The sequence below is a fragment of the Dipodomys spectabilis genome, unplaced genomic scaffold (assembly GCF_019054845.1).
Source record: "Dipodomys spectabilis isolate Male_0828 unplaced genomic scaffold, ASM1905484v1 ptg000054l, whole genome shotgun sequence".
Taxonomy (NCBI): Eukaryota; Metazoa; Chordata; class Mammalia; order Rodentia; family Heteromyidae; genus Dipodomys; species Dipodomys spectabilis.
The window spans coordinates 40,519,031-40,536,784 of record NW_024870731.1 but is presented as its reverse complement, the minus strand read 5'-3'; the positions used below and the strand labels follow the sequence as shown (position 1 = coordinate 40,536,784).

The following is a 17,754-nucleotide window of genomic DNA, read 5'->3' as shown; positions in this document are numbered from 1 at the left end:
TGAGCTACAGCGCCACTTCTGGTTTTCTGGTGGTTTATTGGAGATAGGAGTCTCACAGTCTCTCCTGCCCAGGCTGGCTTTGAACCGCGATCCTCAGATCTCAGCCTCCTGAGTAGCTAGGATTACAGGCGTGAGCCACCAGCGGCCCCTCATTCTTTTTCTTTCCTTTTTTTTTTTTTTTGTCAGTTGGTCATGGGGATTGAACTTGGGGGATTGCTGTCCCTAAAGCTCTTTTGCTCAAGGCTAGTGCTCTACCACTTTGAGTCACAAGGCCACTTCCAGTTTTCTGGTGGTTAGCTGGAGATGAGTCTTGCCCCAGCTTGCAATCCTCGATCCTTGGATCTCAGTCTCCTGAGTAGCTATGATTACAGGTGTGAGCCACCAGCATCTGGCTTCCTCCCTTCATTCTCCCCCGCCCCTCCACAGACATAAACTGTTTATTGAGATTGATCAGCAAGGGGCACAGCTTTCCCGTGGGCTTAGAGACTGTGCTAAGAACTGGGACAGGACTTGAGGTTTTATGTTTCTCTTCAGATCGCAAAAATCGTTCGCCTTTTACCTCCTCTCATTCTTGATGTCTCCTATTCTCTAATCTTTTTTTCTCTCCACAGTATTTCCATTTTCTACCATATTATATAATTTATCGTTTAGTTTCTGTCTTGTCTTCTCCCACAGGGCCTCCAGCAGGAGGCCCCATTCAACTCCAGTAGATCCCACTGAGGATGCATTCTGCTCAGGGCATACTTTCACCAAGAATGTTAGTCTTAATGGTGGTTACTTCTCCAGAATTGTGTGATTGGGGAATGCAAGGCAGGAACTACAGAAGGACAGGGTTTTGGTGGTTGTGGTTGTTGTTGTTTTTGGTTGATTTTGAGGATTGCTGTGTCTCTGTGACTAGAACAATACTGGACTTATCCTAAGCTTTAAGCAAATATTTGTTGAAAGAATGAATGAAAGAGCTACCAAAAGAGATCCCATTTTACTGGTGAAGAAACTAGGCTGAGTGAGTTAGACATTTGCACAAAGCTTCATGAGACACTGACACAGCTGTTTGTGACTGCACCCCTGCTCTCAATGGCTTTTGCAAAGCTAAGTGTTGCAAACTCCTGGCTTTGTTCCCTATCCAATACTTGTTTAAAAAATATTAATGCCCTTCCCTACATGGCTCAGGCCCTCTGTTAGATTCTTAGGTGGAGTGATAAACTGTCATGTAGCTGTTGACTTGAAAGACTGAATTAAATTGCACAAAAGGAGAATGTGTAATTTTTGTTAGAAAAAAAAAAATCCCTAGCTCAACTGCCAATAGCTGGGGTGTGTGGGAGCCTCCCAGGCTTTCTCAACCTGATTTTTTCCCCCTGCAGCCTTCCCTTTTGTGAGCTTTTCTTCCCCTTTTTGCTTGCAGTGAATTCTGCTCTCCTGTAGGCTACAATGTGTCAGTTGTTATAAAATCCGGGAGGCGGAGTCTAGTGACGAGCTCGGTGGGGGAGAGATCCGCCAGCCCTGCAGGGTGAGAGCAGCACCGGGCTCACGCGAGCTCAAGCACTGCCCCAGGAAAACTTGATCTCGATCTCCTGGCTTTGATCCTCAGTGGACAGCAGACCAGAGGCACGGAAGAGAGGGAGGATGCGAGATGACTGGCCCTCTGGCAACCTGACCATCTCCTTAGCAGAGCCTTCCAAAGCAAGCTGGGGGCTGGCTGCACAACCCAGGAGGCGCCGCGCCTCTCGCCTCTCCTGGATGTGTGTGTGTGAGTGAAAGAGCCGGGTGTGGATGTGGGTGAGTGAGGGTATGTGTGCATGTGTGTGTGTGACTCTCATACACATCACGACTGTGTGTGTCTAGATGAGTGTGCATGTGCACGGGTGAGTGTGTGTGTGTGAGTGTGGGTGGTGTGTGGGTGTGTGTGTGATCCTGGCAATTATTATTCTTTTTGGGAGAAAAATCTTGGAAATCTGGGGCAGTTTACTGTGCTCCTGAGGCGATTGTCTTTTTCAAGAGCTGACCAGTGCAAGCCATTTAGAGCCATTTTCTTGGAAGTAAAAAGCATTTTCCTCCCTGAAGAAGGATTTTTTACTCCTGCTCTGCAGTCAAGTAAGAGAGATTAGTCCCTAAGCCTGTGAAATTGACCAGCACCGTGTGATTACCAGGGCTCCAGAAGGGACTCAAAAGGAAAAGAAAAGAAACCAAGCAAACTGTCAGTTCCTTTGGCCACACCAGAAGATGTCATCTCAAACTAAGTTCAAGAAAGACAAAGAGATCATTGCTGAATATGAAGCCCAAATAAAAGGTGAGATACCCGCTGAGGGACTTTGCCTTTCCTTTCCTTTCCTTTCTGTTTTCCCTTGCTCTGGCTTTTCTCCCTTTTCCTCCCTGCCATCACAAGATGTTGCTATGCATCAATAATCTTATTGTGAGGAGGAACAGTGGCTGCCACACAAGTCCAGGCTGGTTTCCACTGCAGATAGCGCCGGGGCTGGAAGTGTGGATTCTGGAGAGGGCAGCAATCTCTGCATTGCAGGTGTGCGAGGAGGATCCTACGCCTGACTTTAGGAGTGTCGCCGGTACTCCATCATCTTGGCAGTGATATGTCACTCTAGGCCATTTTGACAGTCACAGCCTCTCCTCTTCCCTAGCATGGTAAAAGGCCCTGAATATTGATGCCTTTCTCCCCCCCCCCCCCCCCCCCCACTATGATCTACTCCTCCTGTCCTCCTTTTGGCTTTGTTGTTGTGATGGTTTTGCCTCTCTCCCTTTCTCTGGGCAGGAATTCACATGCATGTGTTCAGGGAGGCAGCATCCCTGGGCAGCCCTTCTTTGTTGGTGTCTCTCGCCTGGCCTGGGTTGCCATGGATTAACTGTTATGAAGCATATTGATCCAGACTAATGCAGGCATTTAGGCATAAAGAGAGAGCTCAGTGCAGAAAATGTATTATCGTGCATTTGCAGCCCAATCCTTCTGTGCACTAGTGTTTAGGGTCATTAGTGTTGGTTCAAAGCCAACACCTTTGCATGCATTTAGGCTGTTGGGCACTGCTTGGCTTTCGTGGCTTCCAGGGAAAGCTGGCCAGGAGAGTGAGATGACCTCGGGCTGCTGCTTCCAGCTTTGGTGCCATCAAATGCACACTTCTTTCAGAAGCCGCTCCCTAAATCCACGCTAGCTGGAAGTAATGGGGAAAGGGACACACTACATAGCTAAGCCCAGGTCAGATCTGGGCTTCTTCCATTCTCAGGAGTTTTAAGCTCAGTTTTGACAAGAAAAAAAATCTCCAATCTTTGTGCACCGTGTTCCTTCTTCCCGGAGGCTGCACCCTAAGAGAAGCTGGGCACGTGGTGCTTGGCATCTGTGTTCTTTCTGGTCATGGTTCTCTGTGCTGCGACACAGGACAGCAGTGTTGCGGTCTCTTACAGACAGAGCAAAGACAAAACACAGCTTCCATGGATGTGGAGGCCTGTCTTGGAGCTTTCATAGGGTCTGTCAAACAAGTTGATTTGGGGGTCTCGTGAGACCTGTGGTTGCCACACCTACTTCTAGAGCTGCTGTGGCTGAAGATTCCATATTCTGGGAAGTCAGGGCGCCTTGGGAGTGTAGATTCTGGAGGCTACAACCTCAACTGCTGTCCTAGCCTCAGATGCTGCAGCAGCTTTGGAGGGGAGGGGACAGTCACCAGGGGAGGGCTTTGTATTTACCACTGTCTTCCAAGTCCTTTTTCTTTTACTCTTGGTCAAACCTAGCATGCTAATCACCTCTGAGCAGAGTCCAGGGTAAAAGAAGTAGAGTCTCCTCTTCCTAGGTCACGGCCTCCTTAATTTTCAGTTCAATGTCAAAAACTGTGATTTAGGAAGTTTGAGCCTTGATGACAATTTAGAACAAGTGGTCAGAGATTCGAATTTACCTGTCTGCTTGGTACAAAAGCCCATTTCCATCTTTGAATATACAGACATTTAACCCAAAAGTAGTACATACTTTTTAGGGAGTTCATGTTTTGTAAGACTAACTTAGCTGTTCCTTTTTTTTTTTCTGAAGATCAAGGTCCATGTGAAAAATTATATGATAGAGAAGGTGATGTTGAATTTTGGATAGTTTGGGTATAAGCACATTGTCTTGTAGCAAATGTGCTTATCTCATTTTTAAAAAATGGCTACTACTAGGCCGGTCAATGAGGACCAGTTAGGCATTGATTTGTTTGGCTGATTCTTTTTTACCTTTCACCTTTATTTTACCAACTAATCACCAAGTACTAGGTAATGAATTTTATCTGTAAAGTTGTCCAAATGATCTTATCTGCTACACTTTGAATTCCTCTGCACTCTGGTTGAAGGAGTGTAATTATATTCCTTTAGAATTGACACTGAATAATACTGCTGCATTAGCTGAAGCCCATTGAAATCTTTCCCTTCATAATTCTATTTGTTGCCCTGGGGTGTAACTCATCAATAGAACACTTTCCTGGTGTGCAAGGCCCTGGGTTCCAGCCCTAGCCTCACCAATATAAATAAATACATATATATTTAAAATATATATTATATATCTCTCTATATATTTGTTAATCACTACCATCATTAATGTGTCTAGGCTAATCTGTTTCTACAGCTTATTCCCAAACAGGGACCAGGAGAGTTGGTACAAGCTCAGTGTCAGAGATGGGAAATAGAGGTTCAGCACTGTTCAGTGACTTGCCCAAGGTCACAAGGCCGGGCTTCTCCCAGGCCTGGTGCTCCCTGCTGCATTGTTTGCCAGAAGCTGCCCCTTGATGGATTGATGTCAGGAGCAGATGGCAGTCTTGTGGGGGAGACTGGCCAGTTCTCCTCCAGGCTCCATTGTTCCCCTCTCACTTTCATTCCATTGCCTTTGTCGCTTGCCTCTGAGGAATGTTTGACCAGTGACCAAAAGGAATGCTGGATGTAGTTACCTTTCTCCATGGTAGCATTTGACTGGCTTGGTGCATAAGAACCTACTGTATTAGGCAGATTTTACACTCTGTGAATTTTGCAAAGGGAATGTGTGATTTTCAGAAATGGTGCTGACTTATTCCCTCTTCTTTCTGAAGCATTAGTGATTAACAAAGGAGAATGTTTTTAAACAGTATATTTTGTTTATATATTTAGACTTCTCTTGACTCATGAGAAACTTGGATCACTTTGATTATATACTTGAAATGTCATAGTAAACCATACACTTATATATTTCCAGTGATAGAGAACTTAGTATGTCCCATGCTTATGTGTACTATCTTTGGACAGCTCTAGCTCACAGGTCGCATAGATCTCTGCCTATTGGTTATATAGTTCCTTCCCCTTGGGACTTAGAACAAGACAGGTGCCTTTTCCCTGTGACTACTCATTGACTTTTTGGAGCCTCTTGAGTACAGCTACTGCCATTAATGTCATTTACATAAGATGGCTCACTGCCACTCACCACCTTCATTTCTTCTTTGGATCTTCTATGTATTGGGTTACAGAGCTCTACGTCTTGGGTGCCTGGAAGAAAGAATGAATGAATGAAGTTGACCATGTTGACAGTTGGCTATTTTCTGAGAGCCATAGAAGAAAGGGTGGTGATGATGATAGTGGGCCAGTCATTATCCACTGGAATATAGGTTCAACTACATCATTCAATTTAAAAAAACAACAACAATAAAAGATACTAGTTGTCTGGGTGAAAGCTTTATGGGTTTTTTTTTTAAAGAGTTTGCCAAAAGGACATTTTCCTATCAATATCCAGTAAATCAATACCTAGTAAATCAATATCAGTATCAATACCTGTCTACAAGTTAGGCACTAAGTTCTAAATGTGATTTTCTAGATGCACTCAAAGAAAGAAAACAACTATCGCCATCTTTATACTGTCTGTAATACTTCTGTTAATATAGTCCTCGGGTTGAATTAGCCCTTTTGCTTCTCATTGCATGTACTATGTATATTCTGTCTGCTATATTTCCTCTAATTTGCGAGTCTGAGTCTCATCAGAAAGAAGGAAGTGAAATGGATTTACTCTGACTTGCTCTTGGTGACACTGTCCTGGCTCCAAATGAACATTGCTTCCTCTCCTAGGTGCTTGTACTGTTCCTATCCAAATCTGTTCAGGAGCCTTGCCTGAGAGTGACATCACATTCTCTAGTCTGGAGCTGGCAGGCTATAACTTTTTTCTCTTTGGAAAAATCAGAACAATATTTGCATATCTTGAAATTTTTGGCATCTGTTCCACTCCCCACAATTCCCTCAAAGATCACTGATAGTGTTTGGTGCTCTTATTTTCAGGCATTTGCAGTTTCCTGGGCTCTAATTGATCTTGTTGCCAGACACAGTGGTCTGCTTTGCATTTATTCAGAGTTACTACTTCCATTTCAACCTCACAGAAAATTGCAATAGAAGTGCAGTGATGGTGGACTGGAGGGCCTTATTATTTATTTTATGTTCATATTCATTTAAGGCCATCTTTTTAATAGCAGAAGTCTAGATTTGGGGGTAAGAAGAGCAGGTATTAAAGTATTACAGAGTTATATGTATGCATTCTTTGTTTATGCATTCTTTTAGCAATCATTGGTTATCTACTTTGTACTTTGTTTTGTACTGAGTGTTGTGGGAGACACAAAGTATATGACATATCCTTCTGAGAATGTCTTTGGAATATTGTAATAAAATATGAGAAGAAAATAAAAAAGGCGAAAACATAGAAAATTCATTCTGAGCACCAAAATGAGTTTAGTCTATTTTGTTCTTTCCTGTTCTGGTTTTTGGCTTTTTTTTTCTTTCCTTTTTTAAGACAGGGTCTGGCTATCTAGCTCAGGCTGGCTTGGAAATAACTATGTAGTCCAGGCAGGCCTCAAACTTAAGATCTTTTTGGTCTCCATCTCCTAAGGGCTGGGATTACAGGCAAGTACTACCATGCCCAACTTGAGCTTCGTCTTTAATTGTGCATACACACAGGAACGGAAGAACCTTCTTAGGAATGGCCCTGGATTTCAGCAGGATTAAAGCCGGAAAACAGGCCAGAGTGAGGAATAGTGGGAGTGACAGAGACTGTGGTCAGCTGAGTAATTTATCAGGAGGGGAAGCCTCCACTCTGTTCCGACTTATCTTTGTGAGGCAGGAATATGAGCCTAGAATGGTCAGTTGTTTCATTGTGTTAAGGGAATTTAAAATTTTAAGTTTTCTGATGCAAACACACACATGTACATGCACACAATATATAATAGAAGTATATATATATATACATACACATGTGTGTATACATACACATTCATGTATACATAAACACAACACATATATATGTGTTAAATAATTTAGGGATTGGTGTCAAGGCTGGTGCTGTACCACTTAAGCCACACCACTACTTCCAACTTTCTATTGGTTAGTTAGCTATAAGAATCTTATGACATCCCTGCCCAAGCTGTGCTCAAACCATGATCCTCAGATCTCAGCCTCCTGAGGAGCTAGGATTATAGTAAGCCACTGTCATCTGGTGTAAGTCTCCTGATTTTTTTAAATGCTGGCCCAAACTTCTACAAATACCATGCTGCTTAGACATGGGATGGGACTGATTCAGTTTGTTGGGGCATTAATTCTCAACTTCTGGCCTTTAAGTTGGACTCTACAAAGAGTTTGGTGGTGGAGTTTCAGGCAACTTTAGTATTCCACCTTGTATTGTTTTTGCTTCTAGGCCTGTGGTCTTGTATCTAGACCAGACCTGACTCTTTTCTCTGAATGCTCTATTCCCTTTCCCATGCCTACATCTTTCCCTATTTGTGCCTCTAGCCCCTCCCTGCCCAATTCCTGATCATCCTTCAGTGCTTTCTTGGATGATCCATCCTCTGTGATGCCTTTCTGATTCTGCTAGGCAGGACAGATCCATCCTCCTGCATCTTATTATCCCTCACTACAGCTTGATGTGAAGGCCTTTGGACATGAACCCTGGAAGACAGAGTTACATATGGGAACTCTTGTGTTTGGTTGAGAGAGAAGCCTCAAGTTACTAAGAAATGCTAGGGCTGGGAATATGGCTGAGTGGTAGAATGCTTGTCTCATATGCTTGAAGCCCTGGGTTCAATTCCTCAGTACCACGTACACAGAAAAGGCTGCTGTGGCTCAAGTGGTAGAGTGCTAGCCTTGAGCAAAAGAAGCTTAGAGACAGTGTCTAGGCCCTGAGTACAAGCCCCAGGACTATCCAAAAAGAAAAAAAAAAGGAAAAAAGAAAACACAAAGAAAGAAAAAAAGGCTAATCTTATATTTTGTAGCTATTATTTTCCTCTTCTTTTTTTTTTCTTTCTGTTTTTGGGCCAAGATAGGGACTCAAACATGGTACCTGACACTTTTTTTTGGGGGGGGTCTGGTTGTGGGGCCTGAACTCTGGACCTCAGCTGTTCAGCTCAGGGCTAGCGCTCTACCACTTGAGCGCCACTTCCAGCTTTTTTCTTTTTGCTTATGTGGTGCTGAGGAATCGAACCCAGGGCCTCAGGCATGCAAGGCAAGCGCTCTACCACTGAGCCACCTTCCCAGCCCAAGGTACCTGACACTTTTGCTCATTGGTTTGTGTTCTACTAACTGAGCCATGCCTCCAACCTCTAAATTATTTTCTGTAACTTTTGTCTTAGTTGGCTACTATTATAAAATACCACAGTCTGTGTGGCTTGTATTTACTTCTTCTAATTCTAGAGATTAAGAACTTCACCATCAAGGTGCCAGCAAATTTTGTTCCTAGTAAAGGCCCAGTTCCAGGCTTGGAGATAGCTGCCTTTCTGCTGGGAGCTCTCTGGGTTTGCTCCTAGAGAGATATGTCTCTCTTTCCCTCTTATCAGGGTACCGATCCCATCCTGAAACGCCTGGCTCTTCCTAAATCTATTCACCTCTAAATCCCATCACATTAGGGGTTGAAGGCTTCCACATATGCATCTTGAGGTTACAACTATTCAGTCTGTAATAACATCCATACTTCCTGTTCGATTGAAAGGAGTAGCTTTACTGGGCAAAGAAATACTCTCTATGGCTTGTTGAGTTTCCTTGTTTGTCTTTGTTACCCATGTTTGTTTTTATAGGGTTGAGGTGGTAAAGCCTAATGTGTTGAAGCCACCAGTCTTCGATGAGTAGTGTCAGTCATGTCCCAGTGGGGTGTGGTCTGGTGAGCACTTTACTCCATTCCCTCCCAGTCTGTGGAAATCTGTGTATCTAAGGGTCTGTATTTGTTGCTTCTTGAGTTCTTACCAGGCATTTGTATATTAAGGTTGATCTTTTCTTTCCAGAAATCTCTCTTATTCATTCATCCAATGACTATTACAAGACATGCTTCAGGCTAGATAGCTTTATTTAGCAATGGGAGGTAATTCATTTTTCTTTAGCTTCTGTGTCTCAGTCGTATATCGAATATCTCATTTTGTGATCTAACTTTGTGAGTCTTTATTATTCTGATTGTGTAGATAAAAGGCTAATGCTCAGAAAAATAAAACAAATTACATTGGATTGCACAGCAAACAGATCTAGAGCCAGGTTTAAACCAGAGTCTTCCCAACTTCTGCTGATGGGAGATTCAAGAAGCATGCCAAAGCCACATGGCATTATAACCTGGGACTGGTCTGGAAAAGATTTTGATTTTTGACAGGTCGCCCTTACCAACACTTCTACTCCCCTCTACTTTGTCTTCTCCTAGTCCCTGCTTCATGCTACCCATGTCCCATCAGATCTCTTCATGTTCCCCCAGGTGGTTGGTTTGGGAAAGGTGGTCCTTGGAAACATCCCCACAAGCTTCTGTAGGGGCCTGCTAGATCTCTTACCTGCTGGCTCACCCCTCCACCAACCTGGAAATATAATGCCAGAAATTTTAGATGTCTTGTTGTCCATTTTCCCCATCTGTTTCTGAAACTGATGCTCAGAGAGGAGCTCTGGCTTTTAGTTTACCAGTAGACTAGGTCTCCATGATCTTTGTTAGCTTGGCTTATCATGCTGTGGCCTGGTGCCTGCCATCCATGGGTGATTAACAGACATTATTGGACTGTACTGCTCTGGTGGGTGGTAAGTACCTTTAGAGGGAAGAGGAGGCTGTGGTGCCTAGCAAGATAAGGGTAAGAGAAGTCAAGAGGAGGTAAGATTAGTCTGATTCCTAAAACAGATTCCTTTACTTCGTAGCTACTAGAGAAAGGAGGAGGGGATGGAGTTTTTCTCCCCTCACCTCCTCTCTCTGCTGTGTTCTTGTTTTTTTTTTTTGCACCTTCCCCAGATGCTCTTTGATTCTGGAATCTTCTTGATGGTCCCTCATCTTTCCTCCCTTGGCTTATGGGGATGGGTTGGGGCAGGGTGTAAGTTTTTTTTTTTTTTCCTTATCGGCTCTTTACTGATTTTCCCCTTTGGCACAGGACATCTTTATATTTGTATGTGTTCATGTGCATAGACATGTGTAGGACTTAGGGAAATAAGGTGCTGTCCTGGCTTTTATCACTAGACCCTTTTCATTTATTTTTATTTTTTATTTTTTTGTGCTGGTCCTGGGGCTTGAACTCAGGGCCTGGGTGCTGTACCTTAATTTTTTTGCTAGCATTCTACCACTTGAGCCACAGTTCCATTTCCAGCTTTTTGGTGGTTAATTGGAGATAAGAGTCTCATAGGCTTTCCTGCCTGGGCTGTCCTCATATCTTAGTATCCTTAGTAGTTAGGATTATACACATGAGTCACTGGTCCCTGCTTGTCACCAGACTTTTAAAGCTGTTGTCCATAACCCACAGTCTTTATTTTTTTTCCCTAAGGACAAGGTTTTTGAAAGCCCTAAATCAAGTGTTAGCTCTTTCTCTATATTATCCCCAAGGCAGTGAGCACAGAATGCTGTCCTGGGCTCAAAAGTGTCCATGGAATAGAAGAAAATATGTAAGAACACCTTCATCACTTCAGTATGCGGTGGATCTTGTTTCTTCTCCATCTTTACCATGCTGACATGACCACTATGTGTCCTTGCTGGGATCAGAACAAATAACAAACTCTGTGTTTCTCAGGAAGAAACACAGAGTCTTGGATATTGTGGGTTGGAATTCTTTCTTGTAGGAGCTTAGCTGTGTAGTGTAGCACCTACTAATTGAGCTTCCAGTTGGGAGGGCCCAAATTTTCTGCATTTGTTGCCAAAGGTTCCCTTATTGCCCCTGACTGAGAGTTATACTTGTAACTGGTCTTCCTGATTCTTTTATATTCTGGTCTGTTCTTCTCACAGAAGCCAATAACAATTCCTATGATTTCAATGTGATCATGCCATCCTGCTATTTAAAACTCTTTTGTGACATCTTATGGTATGAGAAGAGAATCCAAACTCTACACTGGATTTACAAAGCTATGGTCTGCTTATCTCTCCCCGTTCCCATCCACTGTCTTCTGTCATCACTTGTACACATCTCTGCCTCCATAATTTCTCCAAGCTTGCCTTCACCTTGACCCTTGGCACTTGGCTTTCTCTTTCCCTTCCCTTTCCCCCTCTTTCTCTTTCGCTGGTCCTGGGGCTTGAACTCTGGGTTTAGGCACTGTCCCTTTTGCTCAAGGCTAGGACTCTACCACTTGAGCCACAATACCACTTTGGCTATTTCTGGTGGTTAATTGGAGATAAAAAGTCTTACACACTTTCCTGCCTGGACTGGCTTTGAACTGCGATCCTCAGAGCTCAGCCCCCTGAGCTAGCTTTCCCTTTTTCGGAAGCAATTTTTTCTCCTGGATTGTCACTTGGCTGACTCCTTTTTGATATTTGACCTTCAGGTTGAATGCCACCTCAGCTACCCAAGTAGTCAGGCAGTAGTTCTTTATTAGAGCAGCTGACTTGAATTCTCTGCAGAATATTTATGACAATATAATATTTTTCCTTCTGTGTTTATATTTTTCTCTGAAAGAGAAAGGCTGGTGTGGTTAGGCATACCTGAAATTTATCACTCAGAAGGCTGAGACTAGAGGATTGAGAGTTACAGGCCAGTCTTGGATACCATAGTAAGACCTTGTCAAAAACAAACAAAAACAAGAATTTGGCTTATCTCTTACATTTTTTTACACCTAGAATACTTGTTGGTATATAATAAGTGGTCACAGTTTTTATTTAAAGAATCAGTGTAGATATCCTTGAAATGGGCAAGAATCCATACACAAGAACTCATACATATTATTTGGTTGCATCCTGAAGCAGATCCAGGCTTTTCTTGACTGAGAGATAACTCAGGAAGATGAAGAATCAAGAGAAGGAACAATCATATCTATGCTGAGCTACTCAGTGGAATGAATTGGTCTTTTCATCTTGTAAAACCCAAACTCTCTACCTGTTGAATCACTTCACATTTTCTTTATCTTCCTAGCTCCAGGTGATCCCCATTCTACTTCCCAGCTGCATACTTTTCACTGCTTTTAAGTACCCATGTAAAAGGAATCACGAAGTCTTTGATGGTGTCAGAAATTTACTTCTTTTTAAAGTCTGATTACTTACTATTTTGTGGTATAGACATTGTTTATGCTGGGGATGTTTCTGTGTTTTAGCTATTGTGCATGGTGCTGCTAGAAATGTGACTAAACAAATATGAGAGTTTTATAGAATCACCATGGTACTGTGTAGCCCAGGCTAGCCTGAAACTCATGATCTTTTTATTTCAACCTCCTGAGTGCTGGGATTACAGGCATTTGCCATCACTCTAGGCTTTCTTTTATGATTATGGATATAATACATGCCCATTATAAAAAATCATATAAAGAGGGAGGGAAAGAATATGGAATTTACTACCCGAGTTAATGACTATATAAGCATCCATTTGTATTTTCTTCCAAACTTTACATACGTATTTTCAAATCTGTTTTTCATCTATGTGTGACAAAAATTAGATTATTGATCTTTTGTGCAAAGTTATGAAAGTAAAGTTGCTATGATTCCTGATAAGCATATATGCTTAAATGGACTTAAAATGGGCTTAACCTGAACCACATTTTTCTTTTTTGGGTCCGGTTGTGGGGCCTGAACTCTGGGCCTGGGCGCTGTCCCTCAGCTAGCGCTCTACCACTTGAGCCACAGTGCCACTTTTTTTGCTTATGTGGTGCTGAGGAATTGAATCCAGGGCCTCATGCATGCAAGGCAAGCGCTCTACCACTGAGCCACCTTCCCAGCCCCTGAACCACATTTTTCTAAGTGTCATCTCCCATGTGCGTTTGGGTTGTGTCCTTTAGGGCACTAGATTGTTGGGAAATGTTCTGTTGCGGTGATGGCTTGTGTTGGCCACTTCTTTGCAGCCTTGTTATACACTTTTTTTAAAGAATAAAACTGAGCTCACTCATGAAGAACTTCCCCACTCCCACACCCGTCCCGTCACTCTCGGCTTAGACCTCCCCTCTTCTCAGCCCCTGCAGTCTCACTTCCCTCTCAGTCCCCAGGCGGTAATTCCTTTGGCAGGAAATTTTAAAAGGGGAATTTTATCCAAGGTAAAGAATTCATTCTGAGTAGGCAATTGCCTTTATCGTTTTCTTTCCTTGATACTTTTGGATGTCGGATTGTTTGTCTGCTCTCAATGGTGGTAACCTGCTGTCTTCTTGCTTCTGATCACTGGTGAAGGTATTTTCAACGATTATTGTTCAGGGCTGGGAATGTAGCTTAGTGATAGAGTAGTTGCCTGGCATTCATGAAGCCCTGGGTTTGATTCCTCAGTACCACATAAACAGAAAAGGCTGGAAGTGGCTCTGAGGCTCAAGTGGTAGAGCCCTAGCCTTGAGCAAAAAAAGCTCAGGGACAGGGCCCAAGTCCTGAGTTCAAGCCCCGGGACTGGTTAAAAAAAAAAAAAAGGGCTGGGAAGGTAGCTCAGTGGTAGAGCGCTTGCCTTGCATGCCTGAGGCCCTGGGTTCGATTCCTCAGCACCACATAAGCAAAAAAAAAAAAAAAGAAAAGGCTTAATATAGCTTACTGTTCACATTGGTAAGTTTTTCAACCATTTTTCAAACAGGAAGACCTAGATTCTTGTAGAAAAGGGTAAAGTTCTCATTCAGAATTGGGGTTCAGCAGATAAAATAGCTCCCTAGGGACGTCTTCTATAACTTATAATGCCTTAAAATGGATGGATGGATAAATGGATGTGGAACAGGGGAGAGGGAAATAGAAAGGGAGAGAGTAACGATATAGTACCTTCACCATCTTCAGAGATGAGAAAGAGTGTGTGTTATTTCTATGACTTAATTTGTATCAAAGAATGCCAACTGGCTGGATAACATGGATATTCTCTGTTGTCTCAGTAGGATACGTTTGAGTAGAGTTGGCCAATACAATATCTTTATTTTTTATCACTGGATGCTCCAGACAGGATATTTTGGATTCCCCAAAGATGTATCACCCTGGGGAAATGAGACAACCAATAGTTACTCCCTAGCCTCACATACTCATAATTAATAGTGAATGTTGGTGACTTAATTGCTGGTTTTGCTAACATCTTTATTGTTTAATATATGCCACTGTGTGATCTTGATTCCTGAGCTGTTGTTTTGTTGAGTCTTTTGAATTTATATGTCCTTCACCTCTCAGCTAATGTGGAACTTTGTCCTAACTTGGTCCTACTAGTTCAGGCTTCATTCTGACCATCCCTGTGTTGTATCTCATGAATGGCATAATAGTACCATCAAAACTTTGCGCAGAAATGGTAGAGAGTGACTGCTCTCTGCCAGAAACAGTCATGCTGCTGCTACTGGGGATAGTATGAAAGAAATGCTGAGAATGTGGAGGCCCACTTCATTCAGATTTAGTTTAGTAAGATTTATTGAGTTCCTGCTGCATTTCCTGCCCTCTTAGGTTTAAAATTCTGTGGGGAGGACACCTTGTAATCTGTAATTACTGAAGTGTTGACTCTTATATAAGGGGTGGTGTGGAATACAGGGGAGAACCTATAGTAAATGCATCTAAATGGTTGAAAATGCTCTGGGTGATTTTCTGATATTGATCTGTAAAGCTGAATCATTTTAGCTAAGCTTATCTCTCCACCATTGCTTCCAGTGCTCTTTAGGATCCACACAGTACCATCTTTCCATTTAAAAGAGAGTCAGAAGTCATCAAAATATTTAAAGGGTCAAGAATCCAAGTGTTTCTAAGAGGGTATCACAACTCCGGCCAGAAAAGATTAAAACTGTCCCAGAAAAGAGATGTAAATACAATCACAGGATAAGTGCTTTTAAGGTGAAATTAAAGCCACAGATCAACCAAAAAGGATCAAAAACCACCTTGGATGGATAGAATTAAGCTCAGCAATAGATGAGCCAAGGAAATGAATGTGGGAGGAGTCAACAATGATTCAGAGGCCATGCTCTGGATAGAATCTCACTGACCAGGCTTTGAATCATTGTTCACTGCCAATAAGCTGAATGACCTTGGTTGGTAAGTCATTTAGATTTTCTGAGCACTGTTTTCCTCATTTGGAAAAGTGGGATAATGACACCTCACAGTGAGTGTATATGTAAGTTAATGAAATTCTGATATATCAGAATTTCCAGCCCAGTACTTGGCACACAGTGGCATTTATTAAACAGCAAAGATGTTAGGAAAACCAGCAATTGAGGCACCAGCCTTCAGCATTTTGGACAATGAATGTGAACTTACAGGTGAAGCCATTTGTAAGTGCATCCTTTGGAAAGGAAAGTAAGGTGGCACAGTACTGAAAGGCAATAGTAGGAATGGAGGTGACAGCATAGGTTGCTGGCAAAAGTTTTAGTATGTGGTAGACAGGCATGATGCTTGCTTTGCCTGTCTTAGAATAGTTCCTAGACCACCTGCATCAGAATCACCTGGGAGGAATTTGTAAGAAGTTGAGGTTATGGGATCGTATTCCAGAACTTCAGATCAGAGTTTCTGATGGTGGATCATGGAGATGTGAGTTTTTTAAATGTCTTGTGTTTCATATATTATTGGCCCTCAACTGTAGTAAACTCTTCAACCTGACTGTGTCTTTTGGGGTTTTGGTGTTTGGGATGGAACTCAGGGTCTTGCATATGTTAGGCAATCCTCTACTATACTCTCAGTCCTGCATAGATATATCTATCTATATCTATATCTATACATATATATGCATATGTATGTATAGATATTGAAAATAGAAGAGCATTTATTAATGTGAGGGGGAAGAACTCTTTAAATGTGTGTGTGCGCGCGTATCACTATTAACTATTTTGTAAATTAAAGACTGTCTCTATATATATTTGGGTGGGTGTAAAAAAGTCCCATGTTTCTAAATAATTGGTAATGATATTTACTCTGGTGACTAGACATAGGAACTAGGGAGGGGAGGATAAGATATTAGTGACAGATAGCAGTGGAAAGATGATGCTTTAAGCTTTATAGTTTCCAATTTTAATTGATGTCTGAAAAAAGTGAATCAAAATTGAAGTCTATGAAAATTGTGTATAATTTTTAAATTGAAAATTTCACCTGGAGCCAGTGGCTCACGCCTATCATCCTAGCTACTTAGAAGGCTAAGATCTGAGGATCTCAGCTGAAAAACTGGCCTGGTTGAGATTTTTATCTCCAGTTAATCACCAAAAATTCCGAAGTGGAACTGTGGCTCAAGTGGTAGAACACTATCCTTGAGCAAAACAGCTCAAGGACAGCCCCCAGGCCCTGAATTTAAGCCCCAGGACTGGCACAAAAAACAGGAAAAAAAATTCCTCAAATATGACAATAAGTAAGGAATTGATGAATTACTTTATACTGGGGATAAAATCTAAGAACCTCATAAATTCTAAGCATGAGCTGTAACACTGAGCTCTATCCTCAGTTCAAAGCAGGGGATTTATTGACAGGATTTTTGCGACAAGCTTGCACTGTAAAGGGAAAGAAAGGGACACCATCAAGAGTTATTTAAGTCATGCTTAACTTATTGTGGCATTCATTCTTTATTGTAAGAATGACTGCTGGAGTGAATTGTAATACTTTCCTGCATCATTCCCTCATGTGGCAAGGACGATGTTTTTCTATACTGTTAAAAATTCTAATAGATATATGAGTGGAAGAGTCAAGCTCACCATTTCAGTTTAAAAGATTTAAATCATGAAGCCTCATAGTGTGGTGACTGAGTGTGAGATTCAGACCACTAAAACTGATTTGTCCTTCTTTTGAAAAAGTCGTGTCTCCATTCTCCGTCTTCATGTCCTCGACTGCTAACTGAATCACCTGAGGTGGTATGTAAGCAAGCTTCACAATGCTGTAGAAAGGCTCATTATTTCTATTTTTTGTCTGGCTCCTGCTCTGGACATGTTGCTCTTAGTGGGCTTGTTTATGCGTCTGTCTCCCTGTGAGCTCATTGAGTGCAGAGGCCTTGTTTTACTAATTCCTAAATTCTTGTGCTTAGTGACTGCTACACAGGAGGCATTCAAAGCTTGTTCTGGAATAGCTATCAAGGACAGAAAAATACACACAGAAAATTAGCTTGATAGTTAAGATAGTCTTCTAGAAAACATTACCTTTCACTTCTATTTAAGGGAATTAACACACACACACACACACACACACACACACACACACACACACACACACACACACCTGACCTAATACCTTTCACTTCTATTTAAGGGAATTAACACACACACACACACACACACACACACACACACACACACACACACACACACACACACACACACACACACACACACACACACACACACACACACACACACACACACACACACACACACCTGACCTAAATCTACCATAGAAATGAAACTATTAGAAGAAAATAAAGAATCTCATTAAAGCCAGGCACCTGTAATCCTAACTACTCAGGAGATCTGAGGATC

The 17,754-nt window shown here is 42.2% G+C and overlaps 1 protein-coding gene across 1 annotated transcript in view; it reads left to right on the top strand.

The window, feature by feature from the left end:
• Positions 1-1,527: 1,527 nt before the first annotated feature.
• Positions 1,528-17,754, top strand: part of Srgap3 (SLIT-ROBO Rho GTPase activating protein 3) — a 182,911-nt gene continuing 166,684 nt past the window's right edge. Inside the window, exon 1 of the mRNA XM_042679800.1 lies at positions 1,528-2,287. Coding sequence (XP_042535734.1) covers positions 2,221-2,287 — 67 coding nt within the window. The 5' untranslated portion in view covers positions 1,528-2,220. The remainder of the gene's footprint in view (positions 2,288-17,754) is intronic.